The following is a 14,988-nucleotide window of genomic DNA, read 5'->3' on the forward strand; positions in this document are numbered from 1 at the left end:
CCAGGGGCCACAGCATAAATGGCTGCCCACTGCTCCGGGTTTGTGTTCACGGTGTGTGTGTGTGTGTGTGTTCACTGCTGTGTGTGCACTTTGGATGGGTTAAATGCAGAGCACAAATTCTGAGTATGGGTCACCATACTTGGCTGTATGTCACTTTCACTCACTTCAAAAGTTAGAGATCTCAAAATACATTCATGCATTTCTCTCTAATAAATTCTTCTGTCAGGTCAACTACAGTGTGTAATTCTGACCAAGAATGAGTGTTAATTTTATTGATCGAAAACAGCACATTGCTGTGGAATGCAATGCTATTTAAACTTGGGTGGGGAAGAGATATAGTGTTAAAAGGCATTAACAAAAAACACAATGACAAGGTTCTCCTGGGAAGAACAAACCTTGATGACTAAATTTTAACGTAAAAAAAAATCTGAGTAGTTATCACTGATTTTTATGCTCTGAGGTTTTGGCATTTGTCTTCAGAACAGGAAGAACCAGTCCAACTTAACATTCCAAACAGGAAGACAGTCGAATAGACATTTAAGCGCTAAGCAGTCATGATTTCATTTAGGTGTTGAGAAACGGTGTGTAGGCATCACAAAACGCTTCTGTGAAACAAACCGCTAAGGGTTGGATATTTAGCTTAGCTTTCTCTGGATTACATTCTTCTCCAAACAGGATCTGTCCAGCATCTCACTGACATAAATCTAAAGAGACACAGGTAAGATTTTGGGTCAAATGTAGTGGTCAATTAAAGGCTAGTACTGTCGAAAATGAAATTTTACTCACCCTTGCCGTTCCAAACCTGAATGACTTTCTTTTTTCAAAATAATATATTTTTTGTATTTACCATACAATGAAAGCCAGTAGGGTGCAGCAGTGTTTTAGACAGCATAGGCTTTCATTGTATAACAAATGCTAACTTTTTAACATTTCATCTCAGAAATGATGATATGTATTGGTAATATAGTAAACAGAATCCCACATGGTTGTGTTCAATTGTTTACATCATGACTTAAGATGAATAGTAAGAATGCATGTGCTTGGAGTGAATGATCATCAGTCATCATCAGTGCAGGATTAATGAGTTGTCATCAATGAGACAAACTAATTGTGGCAATTGCTACAACAGTTTATTTAAAGCATTGATTATTGTTTATAAATCACTGGGTTCATGCATATCATTTAAAGGCCTGAAACTGATATGCTCATGCATCACACTGAAGCGGATTTGTGAGTCCACTACTGTTTTTTTTTTTTTTTTGTTGTTGTTGTTTTTTTTTTTACATGAGAAAGCAAGAAAGAAGGAAGGACAGATAGCAAGAAAGAAAGCTGTATTTTGGTGATGCAGCTTAACTTTCCTAGCTTTCAATGCATCATTGCATCTTAACATACCTCGAGAAATAAGGAAACAACTAAACTGTATTCATGAATATGCACCTGTAAAAACAAGTGAAAATCAAAGAGGAAGGAAATATGAGAACAGGTGTCATAAGGGCAGTTAACAATGAGAGATTCAATATTGCTGTCAAGCCACATTTTCTACTCGTGCCGGATAAGCATCATGTGCGTGAGGCACGTTTAGATGATTTACGTCAAGTCATGGCCCACTGATGTGTTTGAAATGTTCTTGATCTGTCATGATTAGGATATTAATCTGCCCACACAAATCTTAGGCCAGGTGAAGGTTTGATCTGATGATAAAACAAGAACATTAGTTTCTTTATCTAACAACAACCCAGAGCTTTGTGAAGTTAACAGGTTAAGGATGGGTTGATGATAAAGCTAGTAGGGTTAAAGATAATGTTTATGCATCGTTTACTCTGTACAAGAACAATTTGTGAGTTATGTCAAATGGATTAGAATGGCAATAAGGAATGAATAAATGAAAAGAGGCATTAAAAAAATAATAGAAAATGCATGAAGTGAAGAACAAAGATATTATATAATTGTCTCTTAATAGGATACTGAACACAAAACATGGTCTTATGGTAGCATTCATTCACAATGCAATCTTGAACATGCTGATACTGTATTTCCAGGTCAGTACGATGGAGCAGGACGGCCCGCAGGAGAAGAGATCAGAACAGAGAGAAGAGATGACAGAAGAGAGCTTCCTCAAAGACCTCTACCTCTTTATGAAACAAAGAGACACTCCGATCGAGAGAATACCTCATCTAGGCTTCAAACAGAGTGAGTGAGAAAGACGAGTGAATGTCTGTCTGAAAGAAATGATTTCAGAGTATTAACATATACTTTTTCCTTTTCCTTTTCAGTCGATATGTTCCTAATGTACAAGACAGTAAAGGAGCTAGGAGGCTATCAACAGGTAAAAAGATATTTACTGCGCACTGACAACAGCATTAAAATAGAATGACTCCAATTTCATAACAATTTCATAAATCTTTTCATGTTATCACTGCACATCTTGTGTGTTATTTCCAGGTTACTGCACAGCAGTTATGGAAAAAAGTTTACAACATACTTGGAGGAAACCCGCGCAGCACTAGCGCAGCCACCTGCACTCGCAGACATTATGAAAAGTAAGCATGTGTAACCATAAACAGCAGCTGCTCACATATAATAAAAACAAACATGACAAATTATTTAAATACATTTTAGTCACAAATTTCTTTTTGTCCAACCAGGCTGCTTCTTCCTTACGAGTGTCAACAAAATGGATACAGGGATGATATTGTCTTCAGGACCCCTCGATCGCAAAAACGCTTCCACCCCAATTACAGTGACTTTGAGCATGAATATCCCAGGAATGGTAAACATGCAGATTTCCGACACCTCTCGGCATTCCCTCAGGTATGGCATCTTAAAAACAGAACAAATACTCTCAAAGACATAAACTCTCGGAAAAAAAGGTACAAAAGCTATCATTAGGGTGGTACCTTTTCGAAAGGTACAAATATGCACTCGTCCTAATATGCACCTTTAAGGTACTTCTATGCACTTTTTAGGGGTTAAAAAGTTGTACCTTTAGAAAGGGTTACCACCCCAGTGACATCTTTTGTATCTTTTTTTTTTTTTTGAGAGCATAGTAGAAATTCAAACTACAAAGTTTTACCAGAGTATTGAATTAATTGAATTCTACTCCTCCTTCCCTCCCAACCCTCTCAGAACATGTTTACAGAGCTTCAGAGACAGATGTTTAGCATGCCTTTGAACATTACTCCATACTTCCCACACGACAGTACACCTCTACCCAATTATATGGCTCTTCGAGAACCTTCTCAAGACCTTCCCCAACCACCTGCTTCGTATTTGGGCACATCCTCTGTGGAGGTTCAGAGCTGCAACCAGTCACTTGGTAGGCTACGCCACCTGGCTAAAGAGTACAAGTCATCAGCCGGTTGGGAGGAACCGCTCAACCTCAGTCGGAAAGAAAAAAGAGATGATACGTTGATTGACACGCCGTCATCTTTCAGCCCACCTTCAAAAAAGCCCAAGTTCCTCAATGAAGCCTCACCTCTTTACCCTCCAAAGGATTTGATGACAGAAGAAGGTGCAGAAAAGGGGGAAAGAGTGGACAGAACTTCCATGGGAGGAGGAGGTGCAGGATCTGTCCGAGCAGGACCAAGTCCAGTGACAGCTGACATCATTGATCTCACTTCGTCCTCCACAGCCAATCCAGTCCCACGTAGGGCAAGCCCTCCTTCAGTGAACCTCTTCAACCGTAGATTGAACTACTCCGAAGCATTCGCAATGAAAGCACGGGAGCGAGAACTGCATGCGGACTGGTTGAAGGAAGATTCCGGTGCACCTTCACCTAAGGTAGGGATCCTAAACCGAAGCAATCCTCTTGGACACCCCCTCATAGATCCGAACGGCAATATGGAGATTGAGATTCCTCTAAAGCTTCTACCGGAGCTGATTAGGAGGGGACTGCTCTCAAATCCGGCATTTACGGCAAACAGCCCCTTGTCTCAAGACCCAATCAAAGCTGAAGCACAACCCCAGCACAAGCTCCACATTCGATCACATTCAGAAACATCCGAGAGCTCCACCACAGGCGAGGAACCGACCAATTTGAGTTTGAAAAGAAACCTTTCTGAATCTAACCCTCAAGAATATGGTTTGAGGAAGCTCCGACTCTTCGGTGGCAATGGCATCCCAGCAGAATCAAAGCTTCAGATGATCCATTCTTTTCCAGTAAACAACTCTCTTAAGTTCTCCCTGGATAGTAATGCACCAAGATCCTTTCAACCTAAACAGGCACAAGTTCCTACAACAAAGAACCAAGAGAGCATGATTCCCAGACCCCCCAGTTACAGTGAAGGCACTCCACTCTCTTTGACAATGAAGCCTGGAAGGAAGTCAGAGAAAGTGATGGGTACATCTAACAGTGTGGCAAAGGAAATCTCGACTTCCTCACCTTTAATGCAGGTGACGTCAGACAACCTCAAACTCCTTCTGGCAAGCCTGCCCTATAGACTGGAGAAGGAGAGATATTTTGAGAATTTGCACATCTGACAAACTCATCACCTCAGTCAATGTTGTAATCTTGCCAAATCAGCCTCTTGCGTTGCATTACTGAAGGATTTCTGAAAAGATGAACTGCAAAGAGAAATGTTGAGGATACGCAACTGTAGCATGAAAGCACTGTCCACTCTCAGTCAACATGTTAAATTAGACATGACAGATGCTTTTCACTGATGAACCTTTTGTATAATATGTATATCATTTTAAAACCATTTCCTGGTCAGCTCAGGAAAAACACATTTGTTTGATTTCTAGTCTGTAAATCCAATTGAATTGTCAGACTTTAAATAAGCAATTGTACGATTTTGTTAACAGATTTTGGCAACAAAGCATAGACCTTTCTTGTAATTATTTTTTATTAAAATGTACACATGTAAAACAGCTATATAAGCATGATTATTTTGTTATATTATTTTACAATTTTTCATATTTCAAATTTTTTTGCACAATAGTTCTTAATTTACATTTGCAAACTCACGACTTTAAAACATTTACATTAATGTTTTGATTCTTTCTGTCTCCATAACAAATATATCAATATATATCATATACAAATTTGTGGTTTTTCCTTCTTTTGTACTGAATATGAAGCCTTGACATACAGTACCTTTGAATTTATAAGAATATGTTAGATATCTCATGCACATTGTTTTATGGCTGCACAGGAACCTACTGGAATATCATGTTAAGATCTACTCTTTATATTTACCAGACTTCAAGACGCTGCAATGAAATATGAAAAAAATGCTTTGGTTAAAATTTGTTCATTCATACTGCGAACACATAAGCAATAAAACAAACACACAGCATGTACACGCATGCAAACACACACCCATAAACAAGAAGTGATGGGGATTTCCAATTGTTCATTTTATTATCACGGAACTATTAACACATAATTGTCATATAAAAAATGAAACAACAGATCTGTACCTATATTCCAACAACAGTCTGTTCAGAGAGAGCAGGAACAAAGATTCCATGAAGCAATGTGACATCTTTTTCATGGACACAGTGGTGGCAGGTGGCTTCTCCTGGGATTTGAACCTACAACCTTTTGGTTACCACCAGCCAAATTATCAACCAACGAGTCACATCACCTCGTATTACATAAATTAATAATACGTTTGTTAGTACTGCCGATTTTATTAATATAAACAGCCTTAACTTCTAAGTCAATTGCTAAAAGGGTTACAAATCCTACAGTAAGACAAATCAGTCAACAATTTTAGCTTGCTATTCAAAAAATGTTCTCAGAAAGGAACATATTTGATCAATGAATAACAATTCTTATGTAATACAAATTACAGTAAGTCAAGTTGCTGTAGGGCCTATCCAGCTATCACTGACAGCTTGACATTGATCTAAACTTAATATTCAAGTAAGGTTTAGAGATGACGGTTATATTCATAACAATTAATGATTTAAAACAGTGTTGCTTGGTTGGCTGTTTGACTGATTTTTCTTAAGAAAAGATAAAGATCATTTGAATTTAATATCCGTTTTAAATCATTTAAAGGTTTGGCATGAAACTTGAGTTGCTCAATTATCTTGAACGGCACTGGGTGGTACAATAATTACAATGACTGAATAAACAATAAAAACAAACTGTCAAACTCTTCTTTTGCAGGATTTCCGTAGCTTGTAGCAAGTAAAAATGTTCCAGTCAATTTTAAAAGTGAGTGATTTAAATCCAGCGATACCAAGTCCTGATCTTCCACAGGATCAAGTTACACTGCCAAATCAGGCTTGTTGAATCAAACATAAGGAGCCAAACCTTTACTGAACACTGAAAAAGAAATTTGCCCTAAAAAAAGAGAGAAAACACCATGCTGTACATGCATATGCTGTACTGACAAGCTGATATACTTTTTAATAGATTTTGATACATGTTTTTCAGTCCTTAACAACTGAAAGTGAAATAGATTATCTTTCCATAATGACACTAAACTGTATAATTAGCTGTTGTTCCTGGCAAACAAATTCCTATGCAGGTGTGCTGGTTTATTGTCTCTTGTAACACTCTTAATTCTCACATGATTTTAAGTCAAAGTTTCTTTATTATTATAGTTATTTATATAGTAAGAAGCTAAAAAGTGGGAAACTGTATAGTCTTGTAATATTAGGGTTAACTGTTTGATAATGACAGTCAGAGTTTCAAGCCAAAATAGTATTTTGTACTTGGGTGTGTATTTTGGATTTAGTAAACAAATATGAAAAAAAAAAACAAATTTAAATTTCGTTTTTCCCCAAAAAAATGTGTGTGTGCTGTATATACTGTGCGTGTTAGCTGTGCACAAAACAGGTTTTTTCTTTAGTTTTCTTGTTGGATTCTTCAGTAACTGAAACAAAGAAGAAGAGAGGGAGAGGAGTGTGAACAAACTAATTATTTACTAACATGTTATGATTCTATTCTGGTGTGGCACTTTTTTATGTCTTTAATTCTGGGAAAGTCTAAACTGGTAGAGTGACTCTATGAGACTGCAGAATTGCAGCCATAATCATATTTAAAAAATGCATGTAATCTATGGCATTCGCATGTATACGTGCATGTTCGTGCCTCCAAAACTATGAATACATTCTAATGCATATGTCTTAAAATATATATAATTCAACTTTTTTCTTTTGTAAAAAGAAAACTCTTTTGTAATCTGCACATAAAGTCAGTTGAGGATGAATCACACACAGTGCAGTATTAAAACATGATTTAAGCAATTAATTAATGAATCAGCCTCAAGCCAGATTCCTCAGAGCAATTAAAGTTAATGTACAGAGAATGAATGTTTGCTCACAAAAAAATACACCACAGTTATCAACAGGTTTGGCCCATCCTAAGCAATATAATCAACAGGGAATTTATGACTATTTTTGCACTGCTGGAGTCAATTTTTTTTCATGCTGTCTTTCATAGTCAAAACTGAGTCAATTAAATTCTCTGAGAAAGACTAATTCATTGTTTTTGCAGATTAACAGCTTATGGAATTTGGATAAAAGAGCATTAAAGTAAAGATTAAATCAAACTTGACCCTGTTTACAATCTTAATAAAAGTTCCTGACATTATGAATGTTTTTTAGTGCAACTTATTGCAATAATTTGTTTTTGCGATTTTTAATTTAAATGTAAAAACTTTCTCTCAAACGACTTATTGATCAAGTTAACCACCAGCCAAATAGTTATTTAAGCACTATTTTTTGAAAACTTATATTCAACCTGGTTCCGTTCAGTAATGTAACATGCTTTAAATAACCAATTCTTGGTGGATAAAAGTCCCACTCTGCATTTTTCTCTTGTTTAATATCCTGTTTCACTTAAGGGGAAATAAAAATCATATTATGGAAGTAAATTGGATTACATGTTTGGTTCATGTTGACCATTTGCAGTACAGGCCAAAAAAAAAAAAGTAAGACTTGCATTACTGAAGTCAGCATAATTAAAATACAAGGTCATGTTATATTTATCTGCAACTTCCTCATACTACAGCACAAGCAAGCTAAAACAGTTTTTCCGGGTGGACTGAGGCACATATGTTGACGTGTAGAAACACCCACACCCACACACAACCACAAACACCCACACGTTGCACATAGTAATTAACATACTAATATACTGGTAGGTGGTGGGCGCAGGAACGTGATCCATCTATACCGGCGCAATACAGACACAGCCAGTCATGCTCGGCTGAGAATTCACATTCCCCAATTCCACTCAGGGCCCTATTTTAACGATCTAAACACAAAGTGTAAAGCGCACGGTGCTAGTTGCACTCAGGGCGTGTCCAAATCCACTTTTGCTATTTTAACGACGGAAAAACGGTTGGCACACCCGGGCACATGGTCTAAACGGGTTGTCCCTATTCTCTTAATGAGTAATGGGTGTTTTTTGGGTGTAACGTGCAATAAACCAATCAGAGTCTCATCTTCCATTCCCTTTAAGAGCCAGTTGTGCTCGTGCCATGACGGATTTGCTATTTACACGGCGGAATTTGACAGAAAGCGTCTCCGAGATGAAACAGAGCTGCTCGTGTAAGAGCAAATAGATAGCATAATTCTGATACATGCGATGATTATCCATTATGACATGTAGGCATTTTTATATTTAAACTCAAATTAGCCTACAAAAAATTCTTATGCATTTCAATCCTTTAATTTTTAATATTTGGCATGTTTGTGTGCTGCTGTGCGTCCCTGTGTTAAATAAGCAGCGTGTACGCGCGTTGTGGACCCGCCTATACTAACGTGCTCTTTAAATAACAAAGAAAAAACATTGCGCCAGACTTTAGACCAGGTTTGAGTTGGTCTATGGCGCAGTCTATTTTCAGCTCCTTAAAATAGCAATGCGCCAGCAATGCGCCTGAACACACCTCTTTTTTTAGACCAGCACGCCCATGGGCGCACAAATGGGCGCAAATGCATTTGCTAATTAAACGATGTGGCACTGGACGGGAAAATGCGAACAGTGCCGGACTGAAACTAGCAAACACACTTGCGCTGCGCCTTGCGTCGCATTGCGCCGGGTGTATGATAGGGCCCCCAGTCTTCTTGGTCTACCCTTAAAGTAAAATGACTGGCAATAGTATGACAGGAGCAAACTGGCACAAGGCAGCTACAGACTGCTGTGGGCACAATGGAACTCTGTTCATCAGGTTGTGTTTGTGTCAGATGTGAAAAAGGAAACTAATACATGCAAGTCCATGATCATTAGGGGAAATGCTTTTTTCCTTCTTTTTTTTCTTTGCTAATTAATTTAAAAAAAAAAAATCAGTTCAATCTTGGAATCTTGTATGTCCTTCTTTTGATTTACTAGCAGCACTAACATGAACATGTAAAACCAGACAGTCATGTTATCCATGTTATGATTTGAGAACAAACCTCTTTCGTTCAATCTTTCTTGGTTACTAATCTTTTTTTTTTTTAGAAAACTAGAAATTATGCACAATGCAAATAATGAATTTTAGATTTGTCCTAATCATTTTATGGCAAAACTTTTCGCTTGAATCTTTCCAAAATCCTAAAACTCGTTTTTTCAGGTTTAAAATATGATTTTGAATCCCAGATTCAAATGTGGACACCACTGTGTGTCTTTTATGACACTGCAGAGCCAACCAGGACTATATTAACTAACCAAAAACCATCTTCAAAATGATGCAGAAATAGAAAAAAAAAAAAAAAAAAATCCCATCTTTAACAAATAATTTTATATTTTATATTTTATAAAATTATCATAAAATACGTATATTAAATTACCTGTTTAATTTAGGTTATATTGAGTATCACATAAGAACTCAAAATAACCAAGTTGTGAATTATTTTCCTCACAATAGACTGGGTGTGGCACACTAGGTAAGTGATTTTAGATTCTGTCTTGTTATTTTTACTCACCAATAATAATAATAATAAACAAAGCGAAAGGCAGCGCTTGACACTTGTTTCTACATCAATGTTAATTTTGTATTTTGATAAAGACCTTCAATAAACACACCACCACTCCCACATTGGGGCTAAAAAAAATAAAACTAACTAAAATAAAGTTATTAAAATAAATAAATAAATAAAATAAAAGGGTTTCCAAAAATGCATTTTAAAAATCTATATTTTTTCTAATGGGGAACATGGATGTCATTTTTCTTAGTATATGCTTGTACTCCCCAGCAAGCAAATAAAAAAATAATAAATAAATAAAGTAGTAGTTATTGAGCGATTTAAAGTCTGCACTTCTCTGCTACAAGAATGCACATAATCCCAAGCTCTTCACTAGTGACTCCAGGACTGTGAAGCTGAAGTCAACAAACAGGACATTTTTGGGCTACAGAAATTGACAAACATGCAAGTTTCCTTTCTTTTCAATATCAGTGAACACCTTAGAATTCATAGCTTATATGTGCTTTACCAAGTCGGACTCATTTGCTTTCTTCTGTCCTATCAAGTATGAGGATACAGTAGTAAAACTGTTTTGTCTCATCACTATGTCTAAACAAGATGCAAATGAATCAGAATTTAGTGACAGATATGTGGCATAGTTTGGCACGTGTGACAGTGACACCACACCTACATTATTATGGCATGTGTAAACACGATTAAATGCACTAACATGCCTCTATATTGCGTCCATTGAAATTATAATTCAACTGAATGTCTTTCAAAGCAAAGGTTAATCAATTCAGATGATGTCAGAGGGTGGAAAGCCACTCCCGGGCATTAAAATTATTCAGGTGTCACCTGTTTTGAGGGTATTTGTTACATGTCCTAGTACATGTCATTCTGTAACACACATGCCTTCAGAGAGCATATTTCAGAGAGCATTTGCCATCCAGGCGTTGTTTCTCGTGTGCGTGTGTGTTTACAGTACGTGCTTGTGTAACAGTGGTCTGAATCTGTATCACCTGTCATTATAATAGTTGGACAGCAGGCTTTGGATTTCAGAAGAGACAGGTCTGTTCAGGGGTTGCAGATGGTTTCTGGTCTTGGTGGATGGTGACGTAACTGTATAAAAAAAAAAGGTAGACAAAGAACGTGTTTGAGAAACCGTGTAATTAAAGACCTTGAAAATGTCACCAAGGTTATTTTCTTTTTAACTAATCAGTTCTAACAGATATTTTAATTGCATTTAATGGCAGCCCTAATTATTACATCTTTATCATTTAAATACCTTAAAATATGCACTTTGCTTATTAAGCATACTGTGAATGCATTGAAGAGATACACCCTAAAATTTTCAGTCATTATTTATTCTCTTCATGTCGTTCCAAACCGGATTTTCTTTTGTGGAAAGAAACAAAAGAAGATATTTTGAAAAATTCTGTTTTCTTCAACAAGAGTCCAAAGTCATTTAGACTCAAAATATTTTGTCTTCTTTCTGCACAAGAAAGTCGTACAGGTGTGAAGCAACATGAATAAATTAATAAATGATGAAAGATTGTTCTTGTTCAGGGTGAACTATATAATATAAAGAATGAAGTAAATTCTTTTATTGTTGCGCATTTGGGCACATCTATCAACACGTCATGTTCAACAAGCATATTTTTAACAGTCTCTTTTTCGGCTCTTTCTGTTCTGCTCAATAGAGATGATCTTCAAAGAACAAATGTCTAAAGATGCTGTACAATAATGTATTGCATCTTAGTTAGCTGTCAAAAGCAGTTAGAAATGAATAGCCTGACGGCACGTCTGGCTCCGCACTTGGTTGAACTGTCTGTCAACTGATACATCTGAAAAGGAAATACGTCCCCACCCAACAGGGTGGGGTGATAGGTGGAAATGTGCACTATGCTTAAAATAGCATGTCTCTTATACAGTATGTCTGTTATGTTCAAGAGAAAGTCAGTATGTGCATTTTTAAGTATGTATCTGATGTAAGACAAAGTATATTGAATCAAAATGCATAGTTATGTCTTTCTTGAATTTCAAGCTTAGTACCTAGTTTGTTTCCATATGTATGAAAAACCACATAAATGTTTCTGAATGTGCTATTAGTCAGAATATTTTTGTATGATACCTGGTAGTAATATGTAAAATATGTTCATTCTGAGCATAAATATTAATGCAAAATTGAAAATGCACTTTTATCATTAAATTTACTTTAACTGTTTGGTTAAAAGATCTTTTTCACAAATTTTGACTCTAGTTCTCTGGTCTGCAAATTATATTACATTGAAAAAAAATATATGTTTGCATATTTCTGAAATTGTGCAGGTGATTCTTATTTAATCTTAACAGACAACACCTGACTACTCGAGCTAAAAAGGTCATCTTAACTAAACATCTTCTCTATAAAAAGGTTAAAAATATAAATAGATCATATCATCCTGGTCCTGTGGTTTACTTTTTGTCCGTTACGATAACATTTTTATTTTTCTTACGTCATCAAGCAAATAAAAGTTTTTTTTTTTCAATTAAATAAATGAGCTAAATAAAGTTACTTAATACACACTGCTACACCAAACAAAACATTGCTGTCAACACTTGACATTTTGTTCATTCAACTCTAAAAAACAAAAAAAAGAATCTCTATAAAGATAAAAGAGCAACCTTATATTTAAACACATTAAAAATGTAAAATGATTAGGTTTGTTTATCGCTAATCCTACTGTATGCCAATTTCATAGTTTACACTAAGCAAACAATATGTATATTAATAATTTATATAAAACATATTCAATTATTATATTAAAAAAGGGTCATTCTCAAAATATGCATAAGAGACCAGGGTTATTTTAGTAGAATTGAGATAGTAGGGGTGTAACGGTACACAAACATGACGGTTCGATACGTACCTCGGTTTTGATGTCACGGTTCAGTATGAACCGTTATGAACATAAAATTGCCTTTTTTCCATAAAGCAGTGGTTCAAACAGTGGTTGTGCATTAACTTCTAAATTATAACATTTCTGAGAAGTTTATACAGCGATCTGTCGCGCCACATCACAGAGCGCCAAATCGGCATTTATTGCTTGAATTTTCTTGAAAAAAACTGACATAATTTGAAAAATTAATGTTGTTTCTTATCAAAATTAACAATATATAAAACTGGAAGTTCCAGTGAAGTTGCAATTGTGCAGCAGTTAAAACAATGCTGTATTTGTTCAGTACACAAGCGTACCGAACTGAAAATTTGAGATACTATTATAGTTATTATTATTATTATTTTGAATAATACGATTTTTTTTTTAATTTTCTGCGTTCATTTTAATTTGAAAGTTTTACATTTTCCTGTTTTTATTTTTTTTTTAAAATGTCTATAGAATTTTCATTCAGTTTTAGTTTTTGTTATTTTAGTACATCAAGGTCAACTAAATGAAAATGAGAAATGTTGCCTTGGCAAATAGCCAAAATAAAACACGTTAAAGGTTTTTTATGTCTTATTTTTGGTTGAAGTGTATTTTATTTCAAGTAACAAGTTTTAGTTTTACTGTAATAACCCTCCAAGAGACCTTGCTGGAACACAAATGTGTCTTACTTATTGACTTCCTATAATGCCACAATGCTCTTACCCATTTCATGATACAGGGAGCCTTGTTTTAATGTCACCGTCATTTTCTTTGGAGAAGGTTCCTCAATCTTCATGAGCCCATTACAGCATTGTTTCCACTGACCTACATAGAAAAGCACAGGCCGTCAATTAAAAGAGAGGTCTTTTTTGTTTTGTTTGAGTGCATAATTTTAAACAACTGAGGATTTGAACAAAGGTTTCAGGGTAAATGTGAAAAATAGACAAACCAGACAGGCCCATGTGTTCACATTTAAAGGGTGTAGGCCATAAAAAACATCATTCTTGCACGACATGTAATAAATACCTAGCATGAAAATACCTGAAACACAGCCATTAACAAGGATGCTTTTTAGAGAGGCACTACGTGCTCGTGTCTACATATTTGTGTAAGATATGTATCGAATTTCAAGCCTTCATTATCACTGTATGTTAAACTTCTAAGAAAATCAGAACACCTGTCTCAGTTACTTTTCTTGTAACATACCAAACAGACAACATGCTTTTTTGACTCATGGAGACACATAAGACATGAAACAAGGATATAAGACTGGGTGAAAAAAATGCTGAAAGGTACTAAAAAAACCCTATTTTGACACACAATAATGTCCTGACATCATTTCACAGAAACCAGTTTGATCAACTGCTTTAACGTATGTGTCGTTATTTTTTCAAAATGTGGCACTTGCGTAACATCTATACTACAGAACATACCTTAACACTTCAGAACATACACTGTATGCTGTACAGTGTACAGTTGCCCAAACAAACAATAAATCATATTCCATGTTGTGATTCAGTGCAGAGGAAACCAACTCTTCTGAACATGAATGAGGCAAACAGACACAGGAATTGCTCATAATACCAAGTTTCAAGCATTGTTCAAATAAGTAGAAGCTAGACAGGGAAAGATTAAAGAAAAGAGAAAAAGGTTTTTTTTTAGGATGAAGTGTTGAGTTTTCAGCTGATGCTGAAGGTGATTTTGTGCCTCTCCGTAAGGGCGTTGCTCATTAGAGGATCTCAGACTTCTGGAATGAATGTAGATTCGTAAGAGTGAGTGGAAGTAGGCGGGTGCTGAGTCTGTGGCTCTTCTATATGCAAGCATCAGTGTCTTGAACTTGATGCGAGCTGTAAACGGCAGCTAGTGCAGGTAGATAAAGAGAGGTGTGACGTGGGATCTTTTGGGCTCGTTGAAGACCAGTCATGCCACTGCATTCTGAATCATTTGTAGAAGTTTGACTGCATGATGGAAGCCAGCTAGAAGAGCACTGCAGTAGTCTAGCCTAGAAATGACAAGGGCCTGGACAAGAGGTTATGCAGCATGCTCCATTAGAAAGGGCCTGATCTTTCTGATGTTGTGCAATGCAAACCTGCAAGATCAATAATTTTTTTGCAATGTGGTCTTTGAAAGTAGGCTGGTCTTCAATGATTACACCAAGATTTCTGACCAAACTTGATGGGGTAATTATTGATGAACCTAACTGGATTGTAAAGTCAAGCTGTAGAGTTGGAGTGGC

At 36.1% G+C, this 14,988-nt stretch overlaps 2 protein-coding genes across 5 annotated transcripts in view; one reads left to right on the forward strand and one right to left on the reverse strand.

The window, feature by feature from the left end:
• The first annotated feature begins 545 nt into the window (after positions 1-545).
• arid6 (AT-rich interaction domain 6) lies at positions 546-5,037 on the forward strand. The gene is made up of 6 exons (XM_042748172.1): positions 546-718; positions 2,040-2,190; positions 2,274-2,326; positions 2,443-2,540; positions 2,646-2,811; positions 3,118-5,037. The coding sequence occupies exons 2-6, from the start codon at positions 2,049-2,051 to the stop codon at positions 4,477-4,479; spliced, it is 1,821 nt and encodes a 606-aa protein (XP_042604106.1). The 5' UTR covers positions 546-718; positions 2,040-2,048; the 3' UTR covers positions 4,480-5,037.
• The window catches only part of rtknb (rhotekin b), a 28,371-nt gene continuing 16,147 nt past the window's right edge, over positions 2,765-14,988 (reverse strand). The window contains exons 11-14 of one of the 4 annotated variants that reach the window (XR_006157656.1): positions 13,476-13,577; positions 10,869-10,968; positions 4,382-4,440; positions 2,765-2,820 (exon numbers count right to left, since the gene is read on the reverse strand). Coding sequence is in view for 3 of the 4 variants with exons in the window: in XM_042748177.1 (XP_042604111.1) it covers positions 4,434-4,440; positions 10,869-10,968; positions 13,476-13,577 (209 nt within the window). In the remaining variant the exon portion in view is untranslated. Of the gene's footprint in view, positions 2,821-4,338; positions 4,441-5,339; positions 6,831-10,864; positions 10,969-13,475; positions 13,578-14,988 lie in introns of those variants that run through there. The other 3 variants (XM_042748177.1, XM_042748176.1, XM_042748178.1) reach the window with 3 other exon arrangements.

This window comes from Cyprinus carpio, chromosome B21 (genome assembly GCF_018340385.1).
Source record: "Cyprinus carpio isolate SPL01 chromosome B21, ASM1834038v1, whole genome shotgun sequence".
NCBI lineage: Eukaryota > Metazoa > Chordata > Actinopteri > Cypriniformes > Cyprinidae > Cyprinus > Cyprinus carpio.